Below are 11,608 nucleotides of genomic sequence, written 5' to 3' on the forward strand. Positions count from 1 at the left end.
CAGACCTAATTCCGTGACATGATTGCATCGATTGTCATTCAAATTGTTCCCGTCATTGACATGACGAACAATCATGAAAAAAATTGAATAATCGGTCGGTAAAGATAAAAATAAAAAAGTATAAAGAAAACCGCGGAACAAAAAGAAACGAAAATCAACAGTGTGCACGAGGACCGCGGGGACGAGGATCGTCGACGAGCCAGCGGGCAAACACGTGGTGGCGGTGAGGTAGCGGGCCTAGAAGACATCGGCGACTTTTGCGCCGCGACGCTGACGCCGTCGGTCCCAGGCGCCGGCGGCATCAGGTCAAATCGCCGTACGAGGCCGCTTTCCCTCGCGGTGCAACCTCTTAATTACCGTCGCCTCGATCCGGATCCGAAAATCGCAACCGACACCGTCTCCAGCCATCATCCTAACATGACTAGCCAGGAGAGCATCGGCAGCTGCAGCCTGGACGTCGACCAGTCCGCGTCCGACCGATCAGGTTGGCTATCCCCGATGTGTAGCGTTTTCACGGGAAATAGGGACGCTGGGACAGAATATATTGGCCATTTAAGGTCGCTTTTCGGCTATTCCCACCGCATCGTTTGACCGAGAAGTCCAAAGATGCGTTACTGTTCGTCAGAGTTGAGCGTTTCGATTAAATATTTGTCTAGACGATTATCTTTTTATGGTTTTCGTCCGTGTAATTTATCCAGACGATCTGTGTGGCATTTCTGTGTGGTACATTTTTCTATGGATTATGTAACTTTTGTGCTATATTTGATTTTTATGCTATTTGTGTCGTATTTATATTTTTGCGTGAAATGCGATTTTGGTGCTGTTTATGTAGTTATATTTATGTACAGAGCAGAAATTTCTATACAAAACTCATCGATGCAAAAATCACACATTCCACGCAAAAATACAAGTGCCACAGAAAAACTACATACAACGAACGTAACATTACAACCTATCGGATTGTTTTCTCAAAGCGTTCAACGAATAAAAAACGAATAAAATAGTTGCGTTTTGCCCCTTGAAACCGAGTAACTTTTCTACTTCACATTTTTCGCGAAAATGTGTTATTCTCGAGATATTTAGATTCAATTGATTCCAGAACTTATAAATTATTATAAATTCATGACAGTTTAAGATATTCTCAATTAATTGTTACGTATTTATAGCTAAAGAAGCGTTGATTCAAGTATGACAATTATAATTTACGTACCTTTATTGAATTTTTCGGTAGAATAAGTTCAAGTAACAAAACTTACTTTTCCTTATCTAAATCACAAAATGTTGGGTAACCAGGGAACGCTTTACTAAATATAGAAGGTATTTGGCCATCCCTGGAAAAATTTTAATGGGAGATTCCAGAGGCCAAAATAAGACGAAAATCAATTTCTTGATTGAGGTTTCGTTAAAAAGTTATTAAAAAATTAAATAAAAAATTTCAAATTATTCTGGGAAAAAATTATTTTCGGTTGCGGGGTTCAATTACAATCATTTTTGGTCAATAGACATATCCCCGAAATCCTACGCACTTTCGAGAAAAAAATTCCGTACCGAAAATCTAATGTGAGGCCAGAAATGGTTGGAAGCCTCAATCAGCAAATTAGTATTCTTGATTGTCGTCTTATTTTGGCCTCTAGAATCTCCCATTAAAATTTTTCCCAGCCGAACACCCTGTACATTAATCATTTTCAAATAGGAAAATTTTAAAATCCTTTGTAACAATTTAGCCCCACTCTCCTCTACTCATCACAGATATCGCTCGACAAAGGTGTCGAGTATGCTTCCGGTTGCTATATTTATTCCAGCAACTATGTGTTTTACGCCGAAAAGACGGAAATCCCAAAACCTACAAACACACTTCTTTGCCTCTCAAGTTAAACATGGAAGCTGGGGAAGAACGGTCAAAGGAGTGGGCGGCCGATATCTTCTGTCCCGAGTGTGGACTGTGCTCGGTGCAAGGAATCGAGAACTAATCGAGCATCAGAAACTAGAGTTTCTCGGTTTCAAGGGTACGACGGGAGTTTCGATCAACGGAATTCCGGGGTCGTTGAGTAACCTTGCACTTGACGTTCGGAAGGTCGCGCGTAAAGACGCGTTCACCAACTCTCGCGCAGAATTTCAGCCGTCACGATCTTGGTAACGTCCAAGGTCACCGATCCTTCCAGCATCCCGTGGATCGGTCGTTTTTGCTCGGTGCCGATCGAATTTAGATCGCGAGCACGTGCAGTGCTTCTTTCCATCGTCAGTGCCAAGAAGACGAGGAGATGCAGAGGCACGTTTGTCTCTTTTGCATCGCGGCTCGGCCGGCCTCTTGCTGTTCCAAGGTTATTCCTGCGTCGCGTTTCAATAGTTTCCTCCGTCTTCTGGCCGCGAACATCGATGATACGTTACGGGTCGTTCGACCAAGAAAACTTCGAAGCGATCCACGTGTGCGCGAAGTGTTGCGGTCGCCATTGCGTGCTATCGAGACTTCGTATCCAATCTCAGAATTCAGGAACTAAGAGTCAGGGTTAAAGAGAGTAGTGAAGGAAGGAGTAGGCATTGTTAAAGTTTAGAGAGCAAAACTCCAACGGAGGATTTTGCTTTACAGAGATCACCGTAGACTCTATATCGAAGAAGACTCTGCACAGCCTGAATCTATCGTGCAACGGTGACTCCATATCTTCTCCCGGGAATCTGGCAAACGGCAGCAGCGAGACGCTGCAAAAGTCCCACCTGACACCGGATGAGAAATTGAACGTCAGCAATGGTCATCGAGGCAGCCCCGAGCCAGACCAGCTGACAGTGAAGAAACCGAGTTATTTGGGCCTGGCCTGTAGCATCAGCGGCTATTCGGGAATCAATAGGTACGACAGCAAGCTGAGAGAAGGGTTTCGATCGAGGGACAACAGTCCTGGGGCGAGGCTGATCACGAGAGACACCAGCCCAGCAGGTTTCAGGTAACAACCGCTTCGAACGAGTAATACTCTGCTACTTTGTTGCTTAACGTTGCGGCAAAGACAACATTGTTGCCGGACAGTTTTCTTCTCTTTCGTTATTCGAGCTCTGCGGAACAGGTTATTTCACGCAGAGGAAAAAGCGAACGTTACAAACGTTTCCCCCTAAGGTCGTTAATCGTTGGAACCTTCCAGATCGAACGAGAACCTCAACGTGCCGGCGCATTCCTATCCGCCCAAGAGTCAGTCGATCTCGCCGTTAGCGATGGACAGACAAAACGGTTTCTCGAACGGTTTGAAGGAGGAGTGCAAAGTAGAGGCCTACAGGGAGTCCAGAAGCTCCATTAGTATTTGTCAGGGTTACTCGGAGGTCGACAAAGGCGTCATGCATTCGCAGTTCTCGGACATCAGTCCAATTCGATCCAACACACCCGCGAAACGCAACCCCGGGATGTCGCAGATGATGTCCTGTAGTCGACAGAACAAAACGTTCTCGTCCCATTTGTCAGCATCGTCTCCAAAGCAAGCTACTGTCAATAGTAAGCGTCTTCGTCGGTCAATCTGTTCTTCAGCAACAGTTCCATCGAGGAACACGAATTAATACGCATTTTTCCAATCGTTTGCAGTTTCGAATAGTTCGTTTAGCGAAACGAGTATATTAAACGGATCGGCAGAGGTGGATAGCCAGGTTTTAAATAGTTCGTCGAACAGCGAGAAATCGTTCATTCAGCAACGAGTGGAACGGCTCTACGGCCCCGGGGCACTCGCCCAGGGCTTTTTCTTCAAACGCAGCACCAGCAGACTGAACGACAGCAACAATAGCTTCAACAAGTCGAGCAACAACAACGACGTCTCGGCGGACAACGCGAACACGGAGGAGTCCCTGAAGAATCTGCCGGTGATGAGACATTTGAGACCAGAGTTTCGAGCTCAACTCCCGGTGGTCAGCCCTAGGAGACCCACGGACGGTTCGGAACAAATCCTAAAGCCATTACAAAGGTAAATTGATTGGAATTATTGCATTTGTGGTTCTACGATCTCGTGTCTTGTCTGATCGCCAGGGTAACACCAGTTTCGCAAAAGGCCGATCAGAAACCAAAAATACTGACGCCTTTGAACTTAGACAGAAGCATCGCGGAAAGCAAAACGCAGAAGTTGAATTCTAGCACGGCCAGCATTCCGGATCAGCAGCCGGCTGCACCAAAGGTTGTCTTACCTGTCCTAGAGCCGAGCGCCAGCTCGACGAACGTGGCCAAGCAGGCTCAGGAGGCTGAAAAAGACGAGGAAAAGGACGGGCATTACTTCCTGAAAGTATGCATTTCATTTGATTTCACTTTTTTTCAATTACGGGAAAGTTATCAACGGTGACACGTTAAACGTAACAGCATACAGTATCGGTTAATAAATTATAAAAATAGAATAGCGAAGCGATTCGTTAAAAAAAATAGTTATGTACAAATTATCGCAATAAAATAATTGTAGGTTGCTTACTACCTTCAACAAAAATAAAAGTACTTGCAGTAGCTATAGATTCGAGTACTCTGTTTTATCCAACTACCTCGTTTTATTCAATCTTCTCCTATGTAAGAATCTTTAATCGAACAGATAGAAAAATGGATAAGAAGTTGTCAATTCGCGCGGACAAAACTTTTGACGCGCTCGGTACGATCGTTACAGACCAAGCAATTTACAAAGATTCCCTTGAACATGGTTTCAGCTCCTTAAACAGGAAACAGACAGGCTTCTCTCGTTGGCTGCGTCAACGGAAGCGGAGCTGACCAACAGCGATAGTGTTGCACTTCCGGAAGAGGCAGCTGGCAAACTGCGTTCGGTCGCTGGCAAGGCCAGGTTACTCGCTTCCCAAAAGATGCAGCAGTTCGAGGGGCTCTGCCAGAAAAACATCGTAAGTTATCTCGTTTACTGTTCGCGATGACGTACGCTGATCAGTGGAAAAAATTCGTTTAGGTTTCTGGGACCGTTTATTATTCTATTGCAGAACCAGGTACCGGGCGAAGAGTTTCCAACGACCAACGAGGATCTGGCTGGCTTCTGGGACATGGTGATGCTGCAGGTGGTGCAAGTAAACGAGCTCTTCAATCAGATCGAAAAGTTACGAAATTCTCAGTGGCAAGAGGTATGTGCAGATTTCATTAGCCTAGAGACACCCCCTCCTCTGAAGCGTCCTAAGAGAACATTTCACTCGCGAGAGAGACTCGACGAGACGGAGCCAATAGAACCATCTTGCGAACGTTTTGTTAACGTCAAACATGTTCGATTCAATGATTCCACGTTTAAAGAATCTGAGGAACCGATTCGTTCGAGCGCACGAAACCGATCGGTTCGTGCGTCTGGAAACTATTCGTTCGAGACTCGTCTATGCGACGATGCGTTTCGTGTTTTGACCCAACCGCAGTGCGTAGAAATCGATGAGAAATTCGAAGACAGTCAACCGTTTCTTTTCGATAGCGACGACGCGGCGGATTCAGCGAAAAGTTATGTTTTCAACGTCGATCCGTGCACTCCGTATATTATTAATTACGTTGACATTTTGCACCCGTTTCCCTTCGAAAATTTGAGACGCAGGCCTTACAATCTGTTTCCTCGTAGAGATTTATTGAACGACGATAGTACTGAATATTATTTCGGAAAAAAGTCTTCTCATTTTGAGACGATATTTAAAAAAGAAACCGATGTGGTCGATTTGCTCAATCAAACGCAAGAATTTAAAAATAGGCCGGTAGACTCTTTTGGTAATGAACCGCGAGAAATGGATAGTAATATTGTAGAGTTTTCGAATAAAGAAGAAAATAGGAACGGGCCTTCGTCAGATACGAAAGATCCACTCGTCGATGGAAAAATTAACAAACAAATAAAAAATTGTTGTCGAATAAGATCGCGTACTCCGGAGCACAAGCTTCGGGAAAGGGATCCAATTAAATCGAATCTCGGTGTTCGCCATAAATCTCGTAGTCCGACGCCATTATTTTCTCGGAAAAAGAACGAAACGAAAACTACTGTTTCTCCAACACGGCCGATAGTCCAAGTCGATAGTGCCAAACAAACTATTAAGAAATTAGGTTGTAACGACGAGAAAAAGAAGTTGAAGGTGTCTTTGAAACACGAAAATGTATTGCATGGAACTTCGAAGAAAAGACTGAATCCGTTGGATTGGTCAAAAAACAAAAAATCATCGTCATTATCTATGAATCAAGCGCTCAAAAGAAAGGACAATTGCAACAAAAATTTATTAAAATGTTATCGAAATGCTCGTTATGATAATAATAAAAACAATCTCCCCGTTGTAAGCGAAATACGGTCGAATCTTGATACTCTGAACGATAAACACAAATCTCACTCGACGACCAACGTGTGGAAAGAGAATTGCACTTTGTCTGGAACGCGGACGAAGAAGAAGCAGTTTCAAATAAAATATCCATCGAGAAAGATTGAATGCGAACCGAAAAGTTCTATCGAAAGAATAGACAGCGTGTTTTGGACGTTGTGCGACTCGAAACCTTTCATTCCACTGACTCAAGAAACTCTGCGTCAGTTGAGACAAGTGTACAACACGGAGAATCAAGCAAATTCGTCTTTCGCTTTGAACAGATCGGAGAAACTGAAACGAATGAAAGTCTACGATAAAAAGAGGAAGCGAACTTCTGAATTTCTGAAGAAGGTCGTTTCTCGCGGGACTATGCCGAATCTCTTGCAGGAAGATTTCGCGTATCTATCGAACGTTTTTACGAATTTCATGGATGACAGTCAGGTTCAGTGTGCAATCCTGCCCTACGGGGTAAACACGAAAGACGAATCGACTTTCGTAACGAATAACATCGTGAAGGATATCACGAATTGGACAGACAAGAACGCGAACGTCGAGAGTCTTTTATCCGTCCTGATGTCTTTCGAATCCTTGGATTCAGCGATAATGTCACGAGCACGAAAAACAAACAGTCAGAAATTAAAGAATCGCTCGAGCATCAAAAAGTTGAATTACGGTTTGATCGCGAAAAGCATCGAATCATCCTATTTCAGCACGAACGTCGTTCTGGATATTTCGCAACATGTGCGCTCAGATTTTACTGTTCGTTCGTTAGGCGATCGGAATACCGATAAGAACGTTAAGTGTATCGATTTCGACGAGTGTATAACACTGAAAAGGGAACATAGCGCGACTCGTTGCCTGGAAAACACAAAGTACACGCAGCCTTTCCCGAATGACGAGACTTCCCCTGGAAAAGTGAGACATGCCTGCGTATTTGTAAAATCGAATCGAACGCTTTGTCGATTATTGTTGTATTTGTACATGTACGGTGTGTTCAGTCTATTTTTAATACTCCTGAAGGTCGGTTCGTGCAAAAACTGCTTCCTGGACCCGCGAGTCTTGTACAATTATTAAACTTTTTACGAATCGACTGCGATCCCATGTACATCATTTTGCATTTGTGGAATAAAAGTGTCCTCGGAGTATCTTCCTACCTCCATTGTCCCTTTTCATTCTTGTCAAAGCACTGACAAAGAAAACCTAGTGTGAAGAAGAAAGAAATTTGTCGATAATAGAAGTACGACAGAAGCTAGCTTGAAGAGAATTACAACCTTTCCTTAAGTACGTTTTCCTTTTTAATTAACCTATTATTTTCCATTTGTCGATCTCCTTAGTATCGTTTTGTCTATGTTTCAAGAACGACTGTTCACCATTTTTCGTCAATGACATTATTAAAATAGATCGTCTACTGTATTTTATACAGTGTTATACAGTATTAAATACTGTAGAGTATTACAGTTATAATGTTTGTACAGTATTAAATACTGTATAAAAACCTTCTGTTCCAAATTTTGTATTTCTCTTTTTTTTACTCTTTCTTATTAGCGTATTCGAATTGTTCGTATCAATTTTCAATATTTACACACACACACACACACACACACACAAACATCAACGAAAATCGTTTATGGAAATATTTTTATAACTGCAAGGCACGCATGGCAAATAAATTTCAATAATAATCTTAAAGCATTGTTTACTTCACATAATTTATATTTATTTATACATTATTGCTTATGGAATTCTTAGCATAAAAAGGAGAAATTGCATTTAACTTGTAATACTGATTTTTTCGTTTCTATGCTTAACTGTGTTTTGTCATACACTTTCATATATTCGTTATTGCTAACAAACTTTGACGTATTCTGGCAAACTTAATCAACTTCGATTACCAGTATGTCAAAATGTTGTTTTAGCTAAAGGACAAAGATAGGATCTAATCGTAAGAATTGGTGAACAGTCGCTCACTTCCGTGTCCTTCGAGAATTAATCCAATCGGGTGTCGCGATCTTGAACGAGCCAAGTAGAATTTGTATTCGTTCTTTTTTCTTTTTTCTTTTTTAAGACCGTGCCAGAGAAGAAATCGGTCGTCGCTGGAGCACAGAACGGCAGCACGACAAAGCGTCGCGTCACGCCCATCCACAAACCAAAATCTACGGCCAACAGCGAGGCTAACAAGAAGGCGAGAGAGGCGAGAGAACAGGCTCGAAGGCAGCTGATCGAGGAACGGAGGCGCGCGATGCGCTCTAACGCGCAAAATTCCGAGAATACCGTAAAGATCTTTGCCCCTGACACGTAACGATAAAAAGGGCCGGTAAATCTCGAGCGATCGGCGACGCTCTGTCTCGAGCCGGATAAAAAACGCGGTATTTTTTATGGATTGTCTTGTACGCTCGAATTTCGAGGCATCGGACGCGCGGTTCTCGAAGCTTTTCGAAACGTCGTTCACGTCGCGCGCTTAAAGGTATTTACCGAATCGACGGTGTTGTAATTCTCCGACGAATAGTATTATGAGAGGACGTGCGATCACGTCCGCCAGTTAGAGCGTTTCGTTGCGTAAAGTGCTGAAAATTATGCGTCAGAACATTACATAGGAAGCTGACTTACAAACAATTATCGATGTGCTTCGACTACAATCAGACGCGCTTCTCGACGATGATAGAATCGAGCGTTTCGCCTATAGTGGGGCACCACAATTTTATCGAACACGGTATACGATGTGTTCTGCTAGAAATCAGGGCAATTTTATTATTTGTTTTCAGTCTTCGGGATCACAAGTATTTTTTGCGCAAAAACAAGTATTTTCTTCTTTTATTAACGTTAAATTAATCTTAACCATTTTTTGTCCACAGTGTATTTAGCATTTACATTTCTAATGGGACACCTCGTATATGCGACAGATATCGAATTGACGTTATCACGAATTTTTAGGGATTGTCTTTACAGTTTGGAATAATTTCTATTTTATTACGGTGTTCTCGACTCACGCTCCACACACCTTCGTTCTCCTTCGATTTTCACGCTGTGATGTTTCGTGTTAATCTTGTTACGTTTTAATATCGATTTACGGTACCGTTCGATTTTGTACGATATTTATAATGTTCATTTCATGGAACGGAATAGCACAGTAACGTTGAACACTCTTCGACTCTCTGTTTCGTGGTTTCCTTCGTGTAGTGTATCGTGTCACGAGAATGGTTCGCGGTTGTTCGTGAACGACCAGCGAAAGGGACGTAGCAAAAAAGTTGAATTATCAAAGAGAATCGTAGACTCTAAATCGTAATAGTGAAAAGCATGGAAATCGGCGCGTGTTCAGACACATCGAGTTATTAATTAGATGGCCGCGTCTTATTTGGTTCGACAAACTCTAATTCAATGAAGAATCATCCATCACTGTGGTTTAAAAATAGCTACATATAAATATGAACGATTCGATCATGCATTGTTTGAGCAAGCCCTCACCAGTAAAATACATAGAATAAATATCAATTAAATAAGAAGAATTTTAAGATTAACTTAACAAGTAACAGTTTTAACTACAGTGACGGTTAACAATCATTGAATTACAGTTTGTTGAATCAAACAAGACGCGGCCATCTAATTAATAACTTATTGTGTTCGAGCACGCGCTGAGTTTCTTACTCGACGTATTGGTGTTTACGTGCTGATGTGATTTCGATTCCGTGCGTGTTGAAAAAAAAAAAGTTTTCGACACGTCGTTTCGTTCCGCAAGTTCGCGGAAACACGCGCAGCAGCCCGCGTTATTTATTGACTGTTGATTCCCTTGGTGCCTTGATTAATTTATACGTGTGTACATAAAACGACTGACAGCCGGCGATCAGGCGCGACAAGGCGTCCATTATCGTCGTAATTGAGAATAATGATGATTCATGTTGAATGATCTTTGCAGCATTTATTATGTCTTAAACATGTCCCTCTTTAGAAATAATTATAGAATTTAAAATCAGAAAAATTTAGGCGCCTGACGGCGGGTACAATACACGTTCTGGACAGCAACATTTGTGGTTAATGACTACAAATTTTATGGAAAGTAAAATTAACCGGAAATAGAGTATTAGAATATGGTAAAAACCAACATGCCTTAAAATAGCACGGGTTTAAAATAATAATATAATAATTTTATCACCTCTGTTTAGCACTACCTATCTTTCTTCTATCTACAAGCTATTTTAAGTCACGATACTATATAAATAATTTTGACAAGAATAAAGATTAAAATTTTCCAATAGTTAATTCGATTGTCTACATAATTTTGTCTTCGTCGCTGAAATTGCTGTCCGAAATCGTTATTTATTTCAAACGATTGTATACTTAATTTCATACATTTTTAATTACTATCAAATTATCGCGACTTTGAATTCTAGAATAATTTTTTAGAGAGAGCATCGTGGTTAAAAATGTTCGCAGAACAAAAAGTGCTCAAAGGCTACTCGACGTGAATTATTTTTATTTATTGACGAGCATTTTGTTATCTAATGATAAATGAGAATGGAACAGAGAGGCGCGTGGCACTTACGAATTTTTGTCACGAATCAGATCGATGGATTTCATTCTGTCGGAGGAAGGAAACGTTGCTTTTTGTTCTCATTTATTCGCTGCACCTAAAAATTCGGCGACGATCAAAATGATTAGAATTATTCGTAACGAGTCGATCCGTAGCGAAATTTTTATATTACTATCTCCCGAGCAGATAGCGATTGATTCTTTCTTTTATAATGCAGCGAGCGTGTGCCGCGAGCGACTGCACATAAGCGCGAGAGGAAATAAATGTGTGTGGCTGGAGGAAACGAGCGGATTGGAGGCAAGAAATCCGTATAATTTACAGAAATCGGATATATGTGCATAATGGCCGCCGGCCCAGCACCAAGTCCCGCGATTCATTTCGTCCTCTTTCCCTCCTCGTCTAAGTTGTCTCCTTTCTCTTTCGATGTATTTTACGTGTATATTCCGTATTTAGGGCGTCGCCTCGATCCACGTAGTAATTTATATTCAGAACAGTTTCCCCGTTGCTTTTTTCGTAGAGCTCATACGCCGCCGAACTTTTCAACGGATCAATCCAAAGTGTGTACGAGGAGAATCGCCGTGACATGATCACAGTTTTTTCTTCTTCTTATTTTAACGTTCTTCTCTTTCGCTTCTTTACAGCGAAAGTCTACTCTATTTCGCAGGAACAAAGCTTTTCGGAAACTACAAGAATCGCAAATTTTTTTAATTGTCATTCGAGAACGTTCCGATGGTTGATCAACCCTATCGACCATCCAACGTTCCCCCTTTTTTTTTACGCGGATAAACAATTACGATTATTTATTTATTAGATACTAGTAAGCTG

At 41.8% G+C, this 11,608-nt stretch overlaps 1 protein-coding gene across 1 annotated transcript in view; it reads left to right on the forward strand.

Annotated features, from left to right (window-relative positions):
* Nucleotides 1-11,606, forward strand: part of LOC122403681 — a 49,985-nt gene extending 38,379 nt beyond the window's left edge. Inside the window, exons 7-14 of the mRNA XM_043407342.1 lie at nt 162-484; nt 2,588-2,936; nt 3,129-3,472; nt 3,560-3,932; nt 3,995-4,244; nt 4,651-4,836; nt 4,930-5,067; nt 8,324-11,606. Of these exons, the coding sequence (XP_043263277.1) occupies nt 162-484; nt 2,588-2,936; nt 3,129-3,472; nt 3,560-3,932; nt 3,995-4,244; nt 4,651-4,836; nt 4,930-5,067; nt 8,324-8,557 (2,197 nt within the window). The 3' untranslated portion in view covers nt 8,558-11,606. The remainder of the gene's footprint in view (nt 1-161; nt 485-2,587; nt 2,937-3,128; nt 3,473-3,559; nt 3,933-3,994; nt 4,245-4,650; nt 4,837-4,929; nt 5,068-8,323) is intronic.
* Nucleotides 11,607-11,608: the final 2 nt, after the last annotated feature.

The sequence above is a fragment of the Colletes gigas genome, unplaced genomic scaffold (genome assembly GCF_013123115.1).
Source record: "Colletes gigas isolate AHSC1104 unplaced genomic scaffold, ASM1312311v1 Colletes_gigas_Sc00069, whole genome shotgun sequence".
NCBI classification, from domain to species: Eukaryota; Metazoa; Arthropoda; class Insecta; order Hymenoptera; family Colletidae; genus Colletes; species Colletes gigas.